The sequence below is a fragment of the Arvicola amphibius genome, chromosome 7, assembly GCF_903992535.2.
Source record: "Arvicola amphibius chromosome 7, mArvAmp1.2, whole genome shotgun sequence".
NCBI lineage: Eukaryota > Metazoa > Chordata > Mammalia > Rodentia > Cricetidae > Arvicola > Arvicola amphibius.
The window spans coordinates 43,667,170-43,682,200 of NC_052053.1; the positions used below are offsets into that span (position 1 = coordinate 43,667,170).

A 15,031-nucleotide genomic window follows, 5' to 3' on the forward strand; every position below is an offset into this window, starting at 1 on the left:
TCAGGTGACCAGAAGTGGTCCTGGGGAAACATGAACAGGCTGCAAAAGCATGAAGCCTGCCATGCAGGCCTGGGTTTTGCCATGTAGGCCAGGGATGCACGTAGCCAGGGTTCAAGGTAAGACCTCAGATGCTGCTTCCAGGATCCTCTTCAGAGGTCATATTAAAGCCGGATAGATGCCTCCACACCCCCCTCAGAGCCCGAAAAGATAAGGCAGTGAGGAACAGAACAGCTGCCAGACCCAAACCCCAGAACCCCCGGCTCAACATGTAGTTGCCCCTCTGCCCACTTGAGGGCAGGCCTGGCCAAGGGGAGGGGACAGAGGGAGCCACACATCCAGAAGAGGACAGGTGGGCCAGGTGAAGAGGAAGAGCCACTTTGTTGACAATAAATTAAATATAACCGTGACTCAGGCTGGGCAGTGGCCCACTCCTGTAATCTCTCAAATGGGGACTTTTAGGCCAGGTAACCCATGTTCTTCCACAGCCAAACCTCTTCCCAAATTCTCCCCAGTACCCTCACAAGCCCACTGGATAAACAATGTCCCAGAAAGCTGGATTTGAATTGACTTTATTATTCTGTAAATGTGAATTTTACAAAGCGCTTTACAATTAATGATGACATCCTTTTGTTTGTCATGAACTTCCACCTCTGAAACAGCTCTGAGCACAGGCTCAGAGCCCTCGGCTTTCCCTGGTCAGCTTGCCCACAATTGCCGTGGTTTTAGTTATTGATACAATGTTGTCAGCCATGGCTACAAAGTAACAGTCTTGTCGCTACAGGGTCACAGCACAGAAAGAGAGAGAGGAGGATGCTGGAAGGACAAAATAAAGGCCTCCTCCTCCCCCGAACAAAAGAAAGCCAAGATGTGGCATCTGCTCTAGCTCCGTGGTTCTGTGAAGCCCTCCTAAGAGGTAGGGGAGCAACTGATTTTATTAACTTATTTTCTAACAGTCATGAGTTATGATTCTACTTCAACCCCTAGACAGTGCCTTCAAAACAACCCTCTCTCTTGGGCCCTTTTCTCCAAACATCCCACCGAAGGGACGAATGTTTTCCTTGCACCCAGAACGTTCAAGTAAAAAATATTTATACATTTTATACTTTCTCTTTTTGTCTGCTAAAAATAGTATTGCAAGTTTTGGCTTCTTTTGACATAAAAATCACAATTGTGTGCAAAACGCTTGCAATGAGGTGACTGATGGGACGCAAGCAGAGGCTACTCAATCAGAATGCTTTCGATCCTGCATCTTTTTCCTTTTCTGGGACAACAAAAACAAAAGCAAACACCTTTGCCATTTCTGAAACACTGTATCAAGCCCTTCTTCCAGCAGCACAGGCCGGGCCGGCTGACATTATGCAGAACCACACAGCAGCACCATTCGAAGCAGTGGTTAAAGCTGAGATGTCACATGCTCACCATTCCAATTCGGGATCCACAGCAAGCAGATCCTAACAGGCTCTCTCGAATTTTCAGCTGGTTGGTGAGCCATCTGCCCTTCCCACTTCACCTTTGGGGAACCCAAGCAGGGCACAATGGGGCGAGGCGGGGCAGCACTGGGCTTAGGAGGTTCCTGCTGTTGAACCAGGCACCCCAGAGTCCCCAAGGGGACAGGCCCTGCCAGCTTGCCAGTCCCTTACAGGCCCTTCCTTCCACCTTCCTCTTGGTTCTAAATAAATGCCACACAGCTAGTTTTCCTGGAGGCCCAGACCTGCAGCCACACCATGCAGGACCCTCGGGGGCTCCTCTCGATTGCCTTTCACACACCGCTGCATCCACATTCAAGGGCAAAGTAAGACACCAAATCAGACGCTAGCTGAAGCAACTGGTATAAAAAACAAGACAGAATTCAAGTACTGAGTTGGCCAGGCAGGCAGGTAGCCCCTCCAAGCTCACAGTATCAGCCCTGTCTCTGGTCCCTTGCCCTGGACCCGCTATAGTCGCGTCCCGGCTGCCTCAGGGATGGTAGTTTGCTCTGGGAGGGCAGAGGAGTGGTGGCTGGATTCAGCCCCACCCCAGCAGCTCCAACACAATCCAGTCCCAACTGTCCTCATGGCAAAGATGCTGATGTAGCAACAGTTTCTACAATAGACTCTACATAGTATATGCATATTGCTAGTGGTCAAGCTGGGGACAGAGGTGCAGACATCTGACGAATACTGAGAGGATCTCATCTATAGGGTCTGGACAAGTCAGGGACACGTGGCAGGACAAGGCAGGCCCGATTCTGGAATTAGTCATCTTGTAAACAAAGGAGGGGGGGAAATCTGGTTTTTTAAAATTGGTTTTCCTTGGAAAAAAAAAATAAAAGATGCTAAGGCACTCTGGAAGGCCCCTCGGAGCCCAGGCCTGCCACCCGCCTGCCTTGCAGTACATTCAGGATGCAGAGGGAGTGCCCCCCCAGCAGGTACAGTCATTGGCCATGCATGTCTGCAAACGCTCCCCACCACGTCCACGACGGGACACATTAGTGCAAAACACTCTGCCTGGCCCACCCGGGGCACAGGGAGAGCTCAGAATCCATTCACATTTAATTAATATTATTGAAGTTTTACCTATAGTTCTTGCCTTCCTTACCCAGAACAAAACAGATGGCAATTATAAACATTAAAGGACAGAGATTGAGGACATTGTGCTAGCCCGAGCAGCGGTCAGGCATTCTGTGCGGCCACCGTCTCCTCCAATAGCCAGCGGCACCCTCCCCATGCTGGCCCAGGGAGGGGACCATGCCCATATTGGAGTGGAGGGATGAGAGAGAGCCCTTCTGCCACCAGCCAAAACAGGTGGGTCTATCTCCCAAAGGTCCCCAGGGATGGTCAAATTAAAGTGCAAATTTGGGTGGGGAAAGCAGATAAAGGAATATTACAGAGGTGAAGGGCACAGCCCCCCACCCCCAATCCTGCCATACCCTCCACAGTTCTATGGTCTTCTCCCAGCACCAGGAGGGTTTGGTCCAAGTCACTAAACGGCTGGCTGGGGCTGCAAGCTACCTAGGACTAAGATGGGAATGGGAGAGGTGAGATCCACCTCCGGGTGGCTAGTTCCAGAGCTGGATACTAGCTAGCCCCCATACTCACCCCAGGAATGCAGGTCTCTCTCAAGGAGCAGGGAGAGGGGCTCAGGTCAGTTCCCACAGTGCCTTCCCTGATGCCCCTTTCCCAAACCACAGATCTTTCAGAAGATGGGGAAGACATGTACTTATAGTCAGCACAGTGCGTGGGCTACCACTTGGGAGGCCACTCCAAGGCAGGGAAGCGCCAGCAAAAATAATAAAGAGGACACAGAAGGACTAAACTGCACCTCAGGCTCTCCTAACCACGACCCTCCAGATGAGGAGAGGCTACCCAGTCTGTGGGCATCCGGGGGGAGGGGGTGTCATAGTGCAGCAAATTCAAGATGTATAGAGGGATGGGAACACTAGACCTTTCTTTCAGGTTTGGAATCGTGGGTGTCCTTAGGCACTTCAGGGGCTGCTAGCCTTTGTGGGTGAGCAGGCAGTCCCTGGACACAAGTCCAAAAAGAGATACTTGGGTAAGCAGCCTCAGGAGCATACCCTACACTTAGAAAGGAGTAGACACTAGCTACTCCTCAAAGCCCCTCCCTCAGGCACCACCCTCAGGATTTTCTAACTTTCTGGTCCCCAATGAGATCCACACCTGCCTACTACCCCAGCCCAGGCCTATACCTGCCACCAACAACACAGGCACCCACAGTGAGCCATAAGCCCACACCGGACAGCAGAATCCTGCTAGGTAGGCCCACAGATGCTGAGCCTGACTTATACACGGCTAGCTGTTCTTTCCTGGGCTCCCTCTGCCTCCACTGGGAGGCCAAGATGGAGGTCCATGGGTATGTATTCACCCAAATCTGTGGTAGGCTGGGGATAGACAGACATTAGTCCCTCAGTTTTTTTTTTTTTTTTTTTTTTTGCTCTGTTGGGTCTGAAAGTTTCCAAACCACAAACAAAATAGATCTGAACTCAACAAAAACAGCAAACAAGCAAAATCCCAGAGTGGCTAGGGAGGCAGAGGGTGGTGAGGGCAGCCATGACCAGGGGCATGGAGACCCTGGGGGGTCAGCAGGCCAGCCGCTGGGGGTCTAGATGGAGCTCAGTGAGGACATGGGTAGGGGAAAGAACACCATCCTTCCCCCACTCCCAGGTGACCAGCCACAGCCACTGCTGCAGGGTGCAGGGCCATCACTGGTTTCTGTGCACAGGCGTGCATACACACACACACACACACACACACTTTCTCTCTCACACACACATATACACAAAACACACACAAACTCACTCACACACACACACAGGTGGCTTCTTGGGAGGAAGGAAAACAAGAGAAATCTAGCCTCGGGAGGCCCAGCACTGCCCCACTGGGGGTCCTTATGGGCAGGAAATGGAGTGTCATGTCTGCCCCTCCACCCACAGGCCACTGCTACCCCAGTTTCCGCTTTCAGAGCAGGAGGAATAGGAAGGGTAGATGAGGCAGGGTCAGGGCCGGACATCAGGGAGCTGGTGGCCTCTTCTACCTCCCCAAGAAAGGGGAAGGGAGCACTACCATGGGAGACTGAGCTGAGGAATATCAAAAAGTTGCCCTGGGACCTTCCTCCCAGAGCGCGGCCAGTGGCCTAAATGTTTACAGTATAATGAGTGTGTTTGTTTCCTTCATCCATTTTAAATACAGGCAGAATAAAAATCACATTTTTGTCAGGCAGCAGTAGCAGTTCAGTAGGTAAGTGGCTTGATCACATTTGTTTGTATTAGTAACGCATGCAAGCAGCTTTAGTACTCGGTCCCTTGTGAGTCGGCCTTGCCGGCCCCTTACAAGGTCCCTGCATAGGTGCCCTCTGGCCTTCTCGTTGCTGTGGCCACCGGTGTCTGAGGCCTGCTGGAGCTGGTGTTGCCCTGCTCAAAGGCCTGTGGGGGGCTCTGGCCATCAGCAGGCAGTGGCTCAGGGGCAGCCACCTCCTGGATAACCGAGCCTGCCCCATCCGCCTCCTCACTAGCCTCGAAGGCAGGGGGGGGCTGAGGCGCTCAGATCCACATTCACAGCATCAGTTCTCAGAGCCACGATGGCGGCGGCGTCACTTCGACGCTCGGCATAGATGCGCTGCTCGAACACCTGCGAAGCAGCCGGCGGGAACTCTGGGTCCAGGGGCAGGCTGGCGGCTGAGGCGCCCATGACGGTGCGGTACATTTCCACACCCTCGGGCAGCATGGACTTGATCTTCGGCAGCCAGCGCTTGCGCACACGGCGAGCATTGGTACACATGTCTGCCGCAATCACGTTCATCTCGCTCTCCTTGAAGCTGGGGGCGAAGTTCTGACAGTACACTGCAGGGAGAGGCGGAAGGACGTGTGAGAGTGGCCTCTCCCCTCACTGCTCGGCCCACTGCTGCCCAAGTGTCCACAGAAGTGAGGTGCCCAGGGCTGGCCTGTCTGCACTCTAGGTTCCCACTGAGACCCCTCGATTTGAGCTTTGGAATGATGTCTATGACTAAGGTTAGTCAGCTTGGGTGCCCATCAGGTTTGGAGCTGTGTCTAACTTCTCTGGTCTTCCTACTTTCACCTGCAAACCGGGACAAGTAGAAAGACGGTCCTCCCTACATGAGGAGCTGGTTTGCCAACGCCCTGGTTTCAGACACAGCAAACAAAAAGGAAGGTGGGTGTCATCTTCAATTAAACAAAACAAAAGCCCTCCTCTGTTTCCTACCAGGAGCTGGAGATCAAGGTCAGGCCCAGGTCCCCACAGAGCAGGAACAGGTCCCTAAGAGCCCAGCATCTTTGGGTCCTATTGTCACCTCCATTCCTCAAGACTGCAATTACCCACTGCTAAGACCCTTTTTCTAGAAAACAGAATTAGTATCACAAAGGGATTTTTTAAGCAAGACAATAAGACGTTTCTTCCACAGGCGGCTGTGCTCTGGGCCAGTCTGTGTGTGTGTGTTGGGTAGCACGGCTTCTTCTGAGGGTACGGGGCTGGGCGGTGGCTTGCCACAGAGATGGACTGGGCTCCGCCCCACCACGCAGGAGCGGGAGGCAGAAGCCGGCCGAACAGATGGCAAAGGCTCAAAATAACCTCAACATGTAAATAAGGGGTTTTGTTCAAAAAGGAAAATTAGATCTATTTCACATATTAAAATAGTTTCGCAGCTGAATTCATCACACTTGGAAACCTACCAAGGACGTTAACACCTCGAGACGAGTTTTGCTTGCTGCTCTTTTCTCCCTCCTGGTCCCAGTCCCAGTGCTACAGGCCAAAGCAAGCATTCGAGACAGGAGCCCATGGCCCAGAATAACCCTGGGGCCCAACTTGGCCTGCCTCGGGTGGGGTCTCAATCCTAGATGGGATCCTGCAGGTTCCCAGACCTCACAGTGACCTGGCCCCATCCACTCACATTTCACAGCGTTCAGGACTCGGCTGTCCAGCGGCTTTCGGCTCGGGTCACTGGTGGACGAGCGTATACCAGTGCCACAGCTATTGGCCAGTGTGTTCCTGGAGGAGGGACAAGAAAAGGAGGCAGGGTTGGTCCAGAAGTGACCATGTGAAAAAGCCAAAATCACCACACCGCCCCTGTGTCTCCCTTGAACAAGTATGCGTATCTTCTGAGTCAAGGCCAATGTGGGGAGAAGGCCCAGCCTTTCTGTAAGGGAGAGTGGGCAACCTAAGCGACTAGCTCTGGCACTGGCCATGGGGCACCCAGCGCCTCCTGAGAGCGCTGCTTTTCCTTGGGGAAGGGACTCTGTGGCCTCACGCACACGGTAGTACACATGAGGCTTCTCACTTTCTTTGGGGAGGGGGACACAGCCGGTCTTTCTCTAGGCTGAGCCCCGGCATAAGAGGATGTGCTGTCTTTCTGGAGCTTTTTCCAGGGCATTTCCAGGCCAAATGTCCACATTAGTGTTAGGAATGAATGTAACGTTGTGAAAGCTCAAAGCTTTGATGACCAGAAGCTCACAGCTAGGGGAACCTCTAGAATCTTCTGCTGCCCCCTACATACCTACCTGTCAAAGAAGGTGGCCAGGAGCCTCCTCAGCAGGACCTTGTGCTTCACCCCTGCACACAGGTGGCAGTTCATGAGCTGACCACGTGTGATGTAGACCCCGGAGCCTAAACCAGCAAACATCAATGTATGAGGTCTTTAGCATTATAAACGAAACATGGCCTCAAGCCCTCTAAGGGGATGCTAGGGTCACAAAATACTGCAGGGGAGCCTAAGGAGGGGCAAAAGGTGAAAAGGAGCCTCCAGAAAGAAATGTCAGTTCTGCCCTGCTGGAGGACACTAGGGTTGGAGGATGCTAAGGCCAAGCTCTTCCCAACTTATATCATCAACTGAAATCTAGCAGGTTGGGAACGCTGTGACAAAGCCCATAGCTTCAATGTCTCCTAAACTCCCACCTTCTCTTTTTCTCATTTGTTTTTTTGCCTTTTGTTCTTGTTTTTTATTTTCTCAAAACAGGGTTTCTCTTGTAACAGCTCTGGAGACCAGGCTGGCCTCAAACTCACAGAGATCTGCCTGTCTCTGCCTCCCAGTGCTGGGATTAAAGGCGTGTGCCACCATGCCTGGCTCATCTTTCTTTTTTGCTTTGCTCCCTTTCTGAGACAGGGTTTCTCTGTGCTGGCTGCTCTGGAACTCACTTGGTAGACCAGGCTGATCTCAAACTCAAGAGATCTACCTGCCTCTGCCTCCAGCATGCTGGGACAAAAGGCGTGCACCACCACGTCTGGCTGCTCATCTTATTTCTGATGAAGCATGCATGAGCTAAACCTTTTTGTTTCAAGTGAAACTCTTACTGTATAGTTTAGGCTTGCCTCCAATTCTCAATTCCCCTGCTTCAGCCTCCCAAGTACTTGGGTTACAGGCGTGCATACCGCACCTAGTTCCCAGATCTTCCCATTGGCTCTGTCTATTAGGTCTTGGCAGAAAGAAGAGCCTAGGTCGCTGGGCGGTGGTGGTGCAGGTCTTTAATCACAGCACTCGGGAGGCAGAGGCAGGTGGATCTCTGTGAGTTCGAGGCCAGCCTGGTCTACAAGAGCTAGTTCCAGAACAGGCTCCAAAGCTACAGAGAAACCCTGTCTGGGGTGGGGGGGGGGGGGGGGGAGAGAGAGAATAGCCTAGGTGAGGAAAGAAACCTGCTGTCACATAAGAAACAATTCTACCCTCTTAAATGACTTCACAGCAGTCTGAGAGACTGTCTCTAGCTCCCAGAGAATTTATCGTATTCCAGGACTTGGTTGGAGCAGTCCCACATTGCCTACCGGAGAACTGGTAATAAAGTCTCTAAGGCAGTGGTTTCCAGGAGAGGGGACAACTGGACGGAATCTGGAGTTCCTGTACTACTGAAAGTGGACCTCAAGATGCTGCCCAGGATGTGGCAGTATGGGGTGGCAGGCAGAAACAGGAGAGGGTGGCTCAGGCAGCGCTGAGGAATCTGTCCAACTTGCTAGGGGCTTCCCAAGCAATCAAAAAGAGCAATTAAAGACCAGATATGGTGGCTCACACCTTTAATCCCATCACTCAGGAGACAGAAGCAAGAGGATCTCTTATGAGTCGAAGCCAGCCTCAAGGCAATTACAGCAAACAGCGTGAGGACAACGGGGTGCCACCCACTTGGATCTTGTTGGATACTGCCTTACAACATGTGAGGACCCCAACACTAAAAGGGTGATGTTTCTGAAAAGGTGCTTTCCTTGAGGGCTTCTGGATTCCACTCTGGACTGTGAGATACCATTCAGACAGACTGGAAAGTGGGGTAGGAAGGACACTGGTAAACATGACATCATGTATATAGCCCCTGCCAATCAGGAGCCTGGCCAGCTCAGGGGACTCAATTAAAATGCTAAATTAATTCAATTGAATAACTCCTCTTAATGACACATTCTTCTAAAAAGAAATTAGAAGAAATTTAAGATGTTCTTTTTTTCTTTCTTTTTGACTGATTGGTAATGAGTGCATCGTTCATAGCTCTGAAAAATAATGGATAGGACATTTGCATACAGTGACGATGACGGGCGGGGCCGCCTCACCTGCTACAAGCTCCAGTTTCTCTCCAGGGTCACCCTCCGAGTAGAGCTTTGGGTGGCAGCGGTACCCAATCTGGCTGATGAGGCTGGCGGGCAGCGCCACCAGGTCGCGACGGATGAGGACACAGGAACGACTTTCCAGGGGCACGGGCTCTGGTTTCTCTTGTACTAAGGCAAAGAACTAATCCAATTAGGTGGGAGTCTACAGGTGAACCTGGGTTGCTCTGCACCTGCCTACCACACTCCCCAAGGCCCAGGTTAGAAACATTCCGCATCAGTCTGGGGCTAACCTAAACCCAGGGTGGCCAACCCTCCACACTAAACACGCAGTGTGTCCACCTGCAATCCAGCCCTGGCCCGCAACGATGCCTGACAGCATGAATGGGAAGACAGCCTGCCTAGGCCTGGCAACAGGCTGCAGAGGGTGAGAGGTGGTTCCCAGAGTTGGCTACTGGTTAGGTGGGAAGGAGGGCTGGTACATGCATAGGGCATGTTCTGGAAGCAGGATACAGACAACCTGACCAGAAGAGACCTTGAAGCTGCAGGCGGAGTTTGAACTCAGCAGCCTGCACCCTTCAGAGAGTAAGTCTGCCAGCTCCGCTGCCAGGAAAACCCATGGAAGACACAGGCAGGGAGGGAAACAGAACAGGGCCCCAGGCTCTCTTCAGAGTGACTTCATGCAAGAGGTAAACAGACACGACTAGTTCTACTTGGCAGGTGAGGGGATGAGTATCTTATCGCATTCGGAGACGCGGCCTCTTGGACTATTTTGGCCTGGCACAAGGAAGTGCTCCTAAACAGTTGTCAAAAGCAAAGACAGCAGTCCGGCATCCCTGTTGTCTGGGAATGTTCTGGCAAACCATGTCTGGGACAGGCAGCTGGGCCCAAGAGCTCCTCTGAACCTGCAGCTGAGGCTGCACCCATGAGGCAGGTCCACAGGTGAGTGCAGGACACCGGTTAGCCAGCATCAGCACCCAACAGGCAGGAAGAACAGTCTCTTACAAGTCACAGAGGGCTTGGGCAAGGACTACTTACTGAGCACGCTATGTGCTACAAGACATAGGAGGCCCTACGGTCTAACCCCTATCCTGCAGTCTTGTCTCAGTTCCTCCATTTCCCCACTGCCTGTCCAGCCCCCTTTCCCAGGAGGCCCTGCACTTCGGCTAGCCTTTTGGCTAATCCTTGGACCATGTTCATATAGGCCACAGAGACTAGCAGTAACACATACTCCACCTTGCTCAGAGAGAGGCCACAGCACACAGGTTAGGTCCTTAGAGGGCCACCTGTTCCCGGCCAGCTGTTCTCTGTGTGCGTTTCTATATTTGTTTGTGTATGTGTGCGTCTGTGTGCATTTATGCATGTGTGCTTGTGTGATTGAGTGTCTGTATCTATGAATGTATAAGTCTGTATGTGTTCATGTCTGTTATCTGTGTCTGTGTGGTGCAGACAGGACTTGGCCCTAAGATAGCTAGAGTCTGTTGGCCCCACAGGCTCAGAGCCTGGCAGGCTCAATGAAGATGGCTCAGACTTAGACCTTGCCCCAAGACAGCTCCAAGATCAGACACAGGTACACCTGGTTGCTCCAGATGGGCTAGCTTCCTGTCCCTCCTCACAATGACCACACAGTAGGGACACTCAGCACTTCTCAGCAGGGGGCCACTGTGCAGGGGCCCCATGAGGGCAGATGACAGGGGAGGGTCCTGCACAGGAAGGATGTGCAAGGATTCTGACACACTGTTCCTGAGGGAGATGTTGGGACATCAATCCCTAAGGGCCAACATCTGAGTTCTGAAATGACCACCCACACCCTAAGGAACTGTCAATCACTATGCAGGAGGGGCTTGAGAACAGAAGACAGGGTGGGAAGCCTATGTGAGGCTCAACCCTGTCCCCAGAATCTGGAGCTGCAGAGCAGAGTCTCCAGGATGCCTCAGGCCCACTGCTGCAGCTCCGGATAGCATCTCCACCTGTGTCTGAGGAAGTCTCAGAGCCGACAGACAGTCAGTGAGGACAAAAGCCAGAAAACTGGAAGTTGCTGAGAGGCAGACCCCTGCCTGGTACCAACTGCTGGTCAGGCTGGCCAGGTGGCATTTCCCAACCAGCGGAGAATCGTTACAGCCCGGAATTACCCGGAGACTGAGGGAACACATCAAACAATCCGGATGGTATTTTAAAACATAATTATCCGCCCCCCGCCCCCCGCGCCCCGCCTGCTGTGATTACACATGCAAACGAGCAGCGCCAACGCTGTGCGCGGTGCGTGGCATTTACATAAAGAGTGTTCACCAACAGAAATAATTCTCCGTCCTCAGCCAGCGCTCTCTCGAGATGTTTTTCTCAACAGCAGAAGTTGTTTGCGCTCCACATGCACGCCCTCCCCAGCCTGGCTCCCCAAGAGCCAGAGACTGTCAGCCCAGAGCCCCAAAAAACCTCTTCTATTTCTGCCCTGCCAAGTGCTGGATGCTGTCGTCTCTAAAAATACACTAAACCAAGCCTTAGCTCATTGCGAAGGTACTCTGAACTCCTTCGGGTGCCTCCGCCCCGCCCCAGGTCCCCACGGGGTGGCTTTGGTCACTACTCAGGCTATAGCGTTAAGAGGCAGCTAGGTGTTAAGGGAAACTCCAGAGACTCACTCCCAGAGGAGACTGGACCTTCATTCCCAGGAGACCTCAATGGGCACTGAGTCCAGGCTGGTACTTGTTCTAGGTGTGCTGGGAGTCCGACATCCCTGTTCGCCCCACTCCCTACCCTCACATGACACACCAAGGATTGTGAGCTGAGGAAAGAGCCTGTGATTACATGAAGTTCCCTGCATCCTGGTCTCAGGTACCGGGAGACTGAAGTCTCTTATCATGCGGGACTGGTCCCAGTGGTATCAATGTCACTTTCCCATTCCCCAGACCAGGTGACAAGGCTCTGGTTTCTAGGGCTGAGCATCCTAGGGAGAGCATGCTGAGAAGAGCTGACTAAACACCGAAGGGTAGCCTTCCTGGTCACAGCAGGGAGACCTGTTAGGGGGTGCCTCCTTTCCCTAGGACCATTAACCCACCCCCTTTAGGTCACACCACGGAAGCAAACTGGATACTAGTGGTCACATGATATGTGGGCTACATTTCGGGGCTCTTAACATGGTCACCCAGGAGGCCGGCTAAGTCTCTGAGGCCCAGAGGCACCAAATCTGGGTGATAAGACACGCAGGGTCCTAATTGTCCAAGAAGGGCTCAGTTCTGAGTAAGATGAGCTGAGCACAGAAGGTCAAACATGTAGGATTTCACTTTTGTGAGGTTCCCAGGTGTCAAGCCATATGGAACCAAGAGGCAAAATATTTTGAGTGGGGAATCCACGTTAGTTAGGAAGATGTCAGGAAGTTCTATGGACAGAACTTTAGTGATGGCTGAACAATGTGCATGTTAATGTCACTGAACAGCACACTGAAAATGACTGAAAAATACTACTTTATATTATAGGAATAAGCACATTTAAAAGAGGAAAGAGGCTGGGCATTGTGGCTCAGGCCTAGAATCCTAGCACTTGGCAGACAGGAAGATCAGAGTTCAAGGTCATCCTCAGCTACATAGCAAATTTAAGGTCAGCCTCATAAGACCCTGTCTTAGAAATAAAACAAAACAACAACAAAAACAAAGAAAATAAGCACTTTGGGTGTAGCTTAGTATCGACCATGTTTAGCTGGGGTGAGGCCCTGTGAAGGGAGAGAGCAGGAGAGGGGGAGCGCAGATCCCACGGTCTGTTTCCCTCCCAGGGATCTGCCCCAAGGAGACTGCCCAGCAGTAGCTCCCCTACTCTGTTCAGATACCCTTGGGGTGAAGCATGCCAACAACCCCATTTCTGAGAACCCCATCGAGAAGTCCCAAGCCCACTGCAGTCAGAGCTGCAGAGGCCTGGGGATTCCCACCTACTTCACAGACTAGCTGTACACACCACCCTCTCAAAATACAGAATCAGAAAACAAACCCTAGTTCTTAATTGTGAGTAAAAAAAATAATCCCATGATGAGAGAAAAATGCCAAATCACACTGGAAGACTCCTGGTAATGCTGCAGTCATCGAGACCGCATGGTACAGACAGACAGACAGACAGACACACACACAGGCACGCTCATCCCAGAGCTGCCACAGATGATCTGCACAAGCGCACTCTGCTGGCTTACACTGGTGTGAGCTAGTCAGCAGAGCCGTCTGACTTTCAGGCCCTTTACAGTCACCCCACACCAAAACCAGGGCCACTCTCATTCAGACCCTCATTCCTCCATTGCAGAAGTGATTCTGGAGACTTCTGGAAGCACACAGCAAGAAAAACCTGTTCTTGGGATTTGGGTAAGAGTTCTGACATGATCCCGACAGCACAAACCCTTCAATAACCAGAAATGTCAGTTCTTCAAAATGGAAAAAAAAACAAACAGAAACAAGCAAACACTTACGTGAAAGAGTAACAAAATGAGTTGGCTATGGGTGGGAAGGACAAAGAAAACCCTCTCAAAACCCAACTTTTAAAAACAACAGCAGCAGCAAAACGAGGGCTAGAGAGATGATTCAGTGTTAAGAGCACTGACTGGCTTCTCTTTTATAGAGTTCCCGAGTTCAATTCCCAGCACTCATGGAGGCTCACAACTGTAGCCCCATGAGTTCCAAGGCCCCTGTCTGGTGTGCAGATGTACATACAGACGAAAGTGCCCATATGCATAAATAAATAAATCTTTTAAGAACAAACCAACTGAGCATCTGTTTAAAACACGGGTAGACAAGGAGATTTATAGATGAGAATGTGCACTGGTAAAGTGCTTGCTCAACATTCAGCCAAGAAACGAAACTGAAGCCAGGTAATGGTGGCGCACGCCTTTAAACCCAGCACTGGGGAGGCAGAGACAGGTGGATCTGTGAGTTCGAGGCCAGCCTGGTCTACAAGAGCTAGTTCCAGGACAGACTCCAAGGCTACGGAGAAACCCTGTCTCGAAAAACTATTAAACAAAAAAAGAAATGAAGCTGAAACCACAATAGACTATCATCCTGTTCTTTGGAGTCAGGACCTAGAACCAGTTACAAGGCGGAACATGGTGCCCATGTGTTGTCAGTGAGAGCACAAATGAGAACTACCTTGAAAAGCAGTCCCGTGGATTATCAGAGTAGAAAACCAGGAGAAGCCATCATCTACCCTGCACGCCCCAGCTTAGCAATAACCAGAGTCTGGTAGTGAAGGGGTCACACTCCTGACATCCACCTGAACACAGTGACCTTGTGTCTTAGGGACAGGTTTAGAGGGATGAAGAGCAGGAAGTCCGGAGGAGGTGAGCAGACACTAGACCTCGGTGATTGATGGCTGGAAATCAGGGTGTGGGAGGTACTACCTGTGCAACTAGACAAAAGGAACCCCACACATGCCCTGTGGGAACCCCACACATGCCCTGATCTTACACAGAGGATTGTGTCCCACCCCCACCAAACACACACTTCCTGCCTAACACCACCCAGGCCTGGCTCAGGAGCTTCCTGATGGCCAGGGCCTGGGCCAGCTGAATGTTAGTCTGTAAGGTCACTGACGTCCAGTGTGGTTCTCCTTCCTCTAGGTGCTGAGGGTGGGCTCTATGACTCCACTGGCTCTCTGCTGGCTGGCCAGGCCAGCTGCATACTCAGCACCACTGACTAGTGGGTGGCCTGTCATCCTGTAAGGGTCCCATGCATTTGGGCTTTTCCTGAAGCAGTTTCCCTTGCACAGCTTCCGGGGCCTTGCAAAAGGGGAGCAAATAAACTCTAATTGCCAGGAGGGGCTCTCTGTGACAACGGTCAGACATACCACCAACATTACCTGGACATACCCATTTCATAGATGCCAAAATGTGGGCCAAATCCATTCCAGATCCAAGGTAATACGGCAAGAACACAAGCTGGGTAGGGAAACCCGGAGAGGAGAGCGGGTGTGGGACCAGGGGATGTACTCATATTCATGGTTGATGTGGGCTTCTAGGGGTTGGACAGAGAGGCCTGTGGTCT

At 51.8% G+C, this 15,031-nt stretch overlaps 1 protein-coding gene across 1 annotated transcript in view; it reads right to left on the reverse strand.

Moving 5' to 3' along the window:
• Positions 1 to 553: 553 nt before the first annotated feature.
• Nacc2 (NACC family member 2) overlaps positions 554 to 15,031 on the reverse strand; it is a 70,510-nt gene continuing 56,032 nt past the window's right edge. The window contains 5 exon segments of the mRNA XM_038336485.2: positions 554 to 5,023; positions 5,025 to 5,335; positions 6,400 to 6,497; positions 7,007 to 7,112; positions 9,030 to 9,194. Coding sequence (XP_038192413.1) covers positions 4,823 to 5,023; positions 5,025 to 5,335; positions 6,400 to 6,497; positions 7,007 to 7,112; positions 9,030 to 9,194 — 881 coding nt within the window. The 3' untranslated portion in view covers positions 554 to 4,822.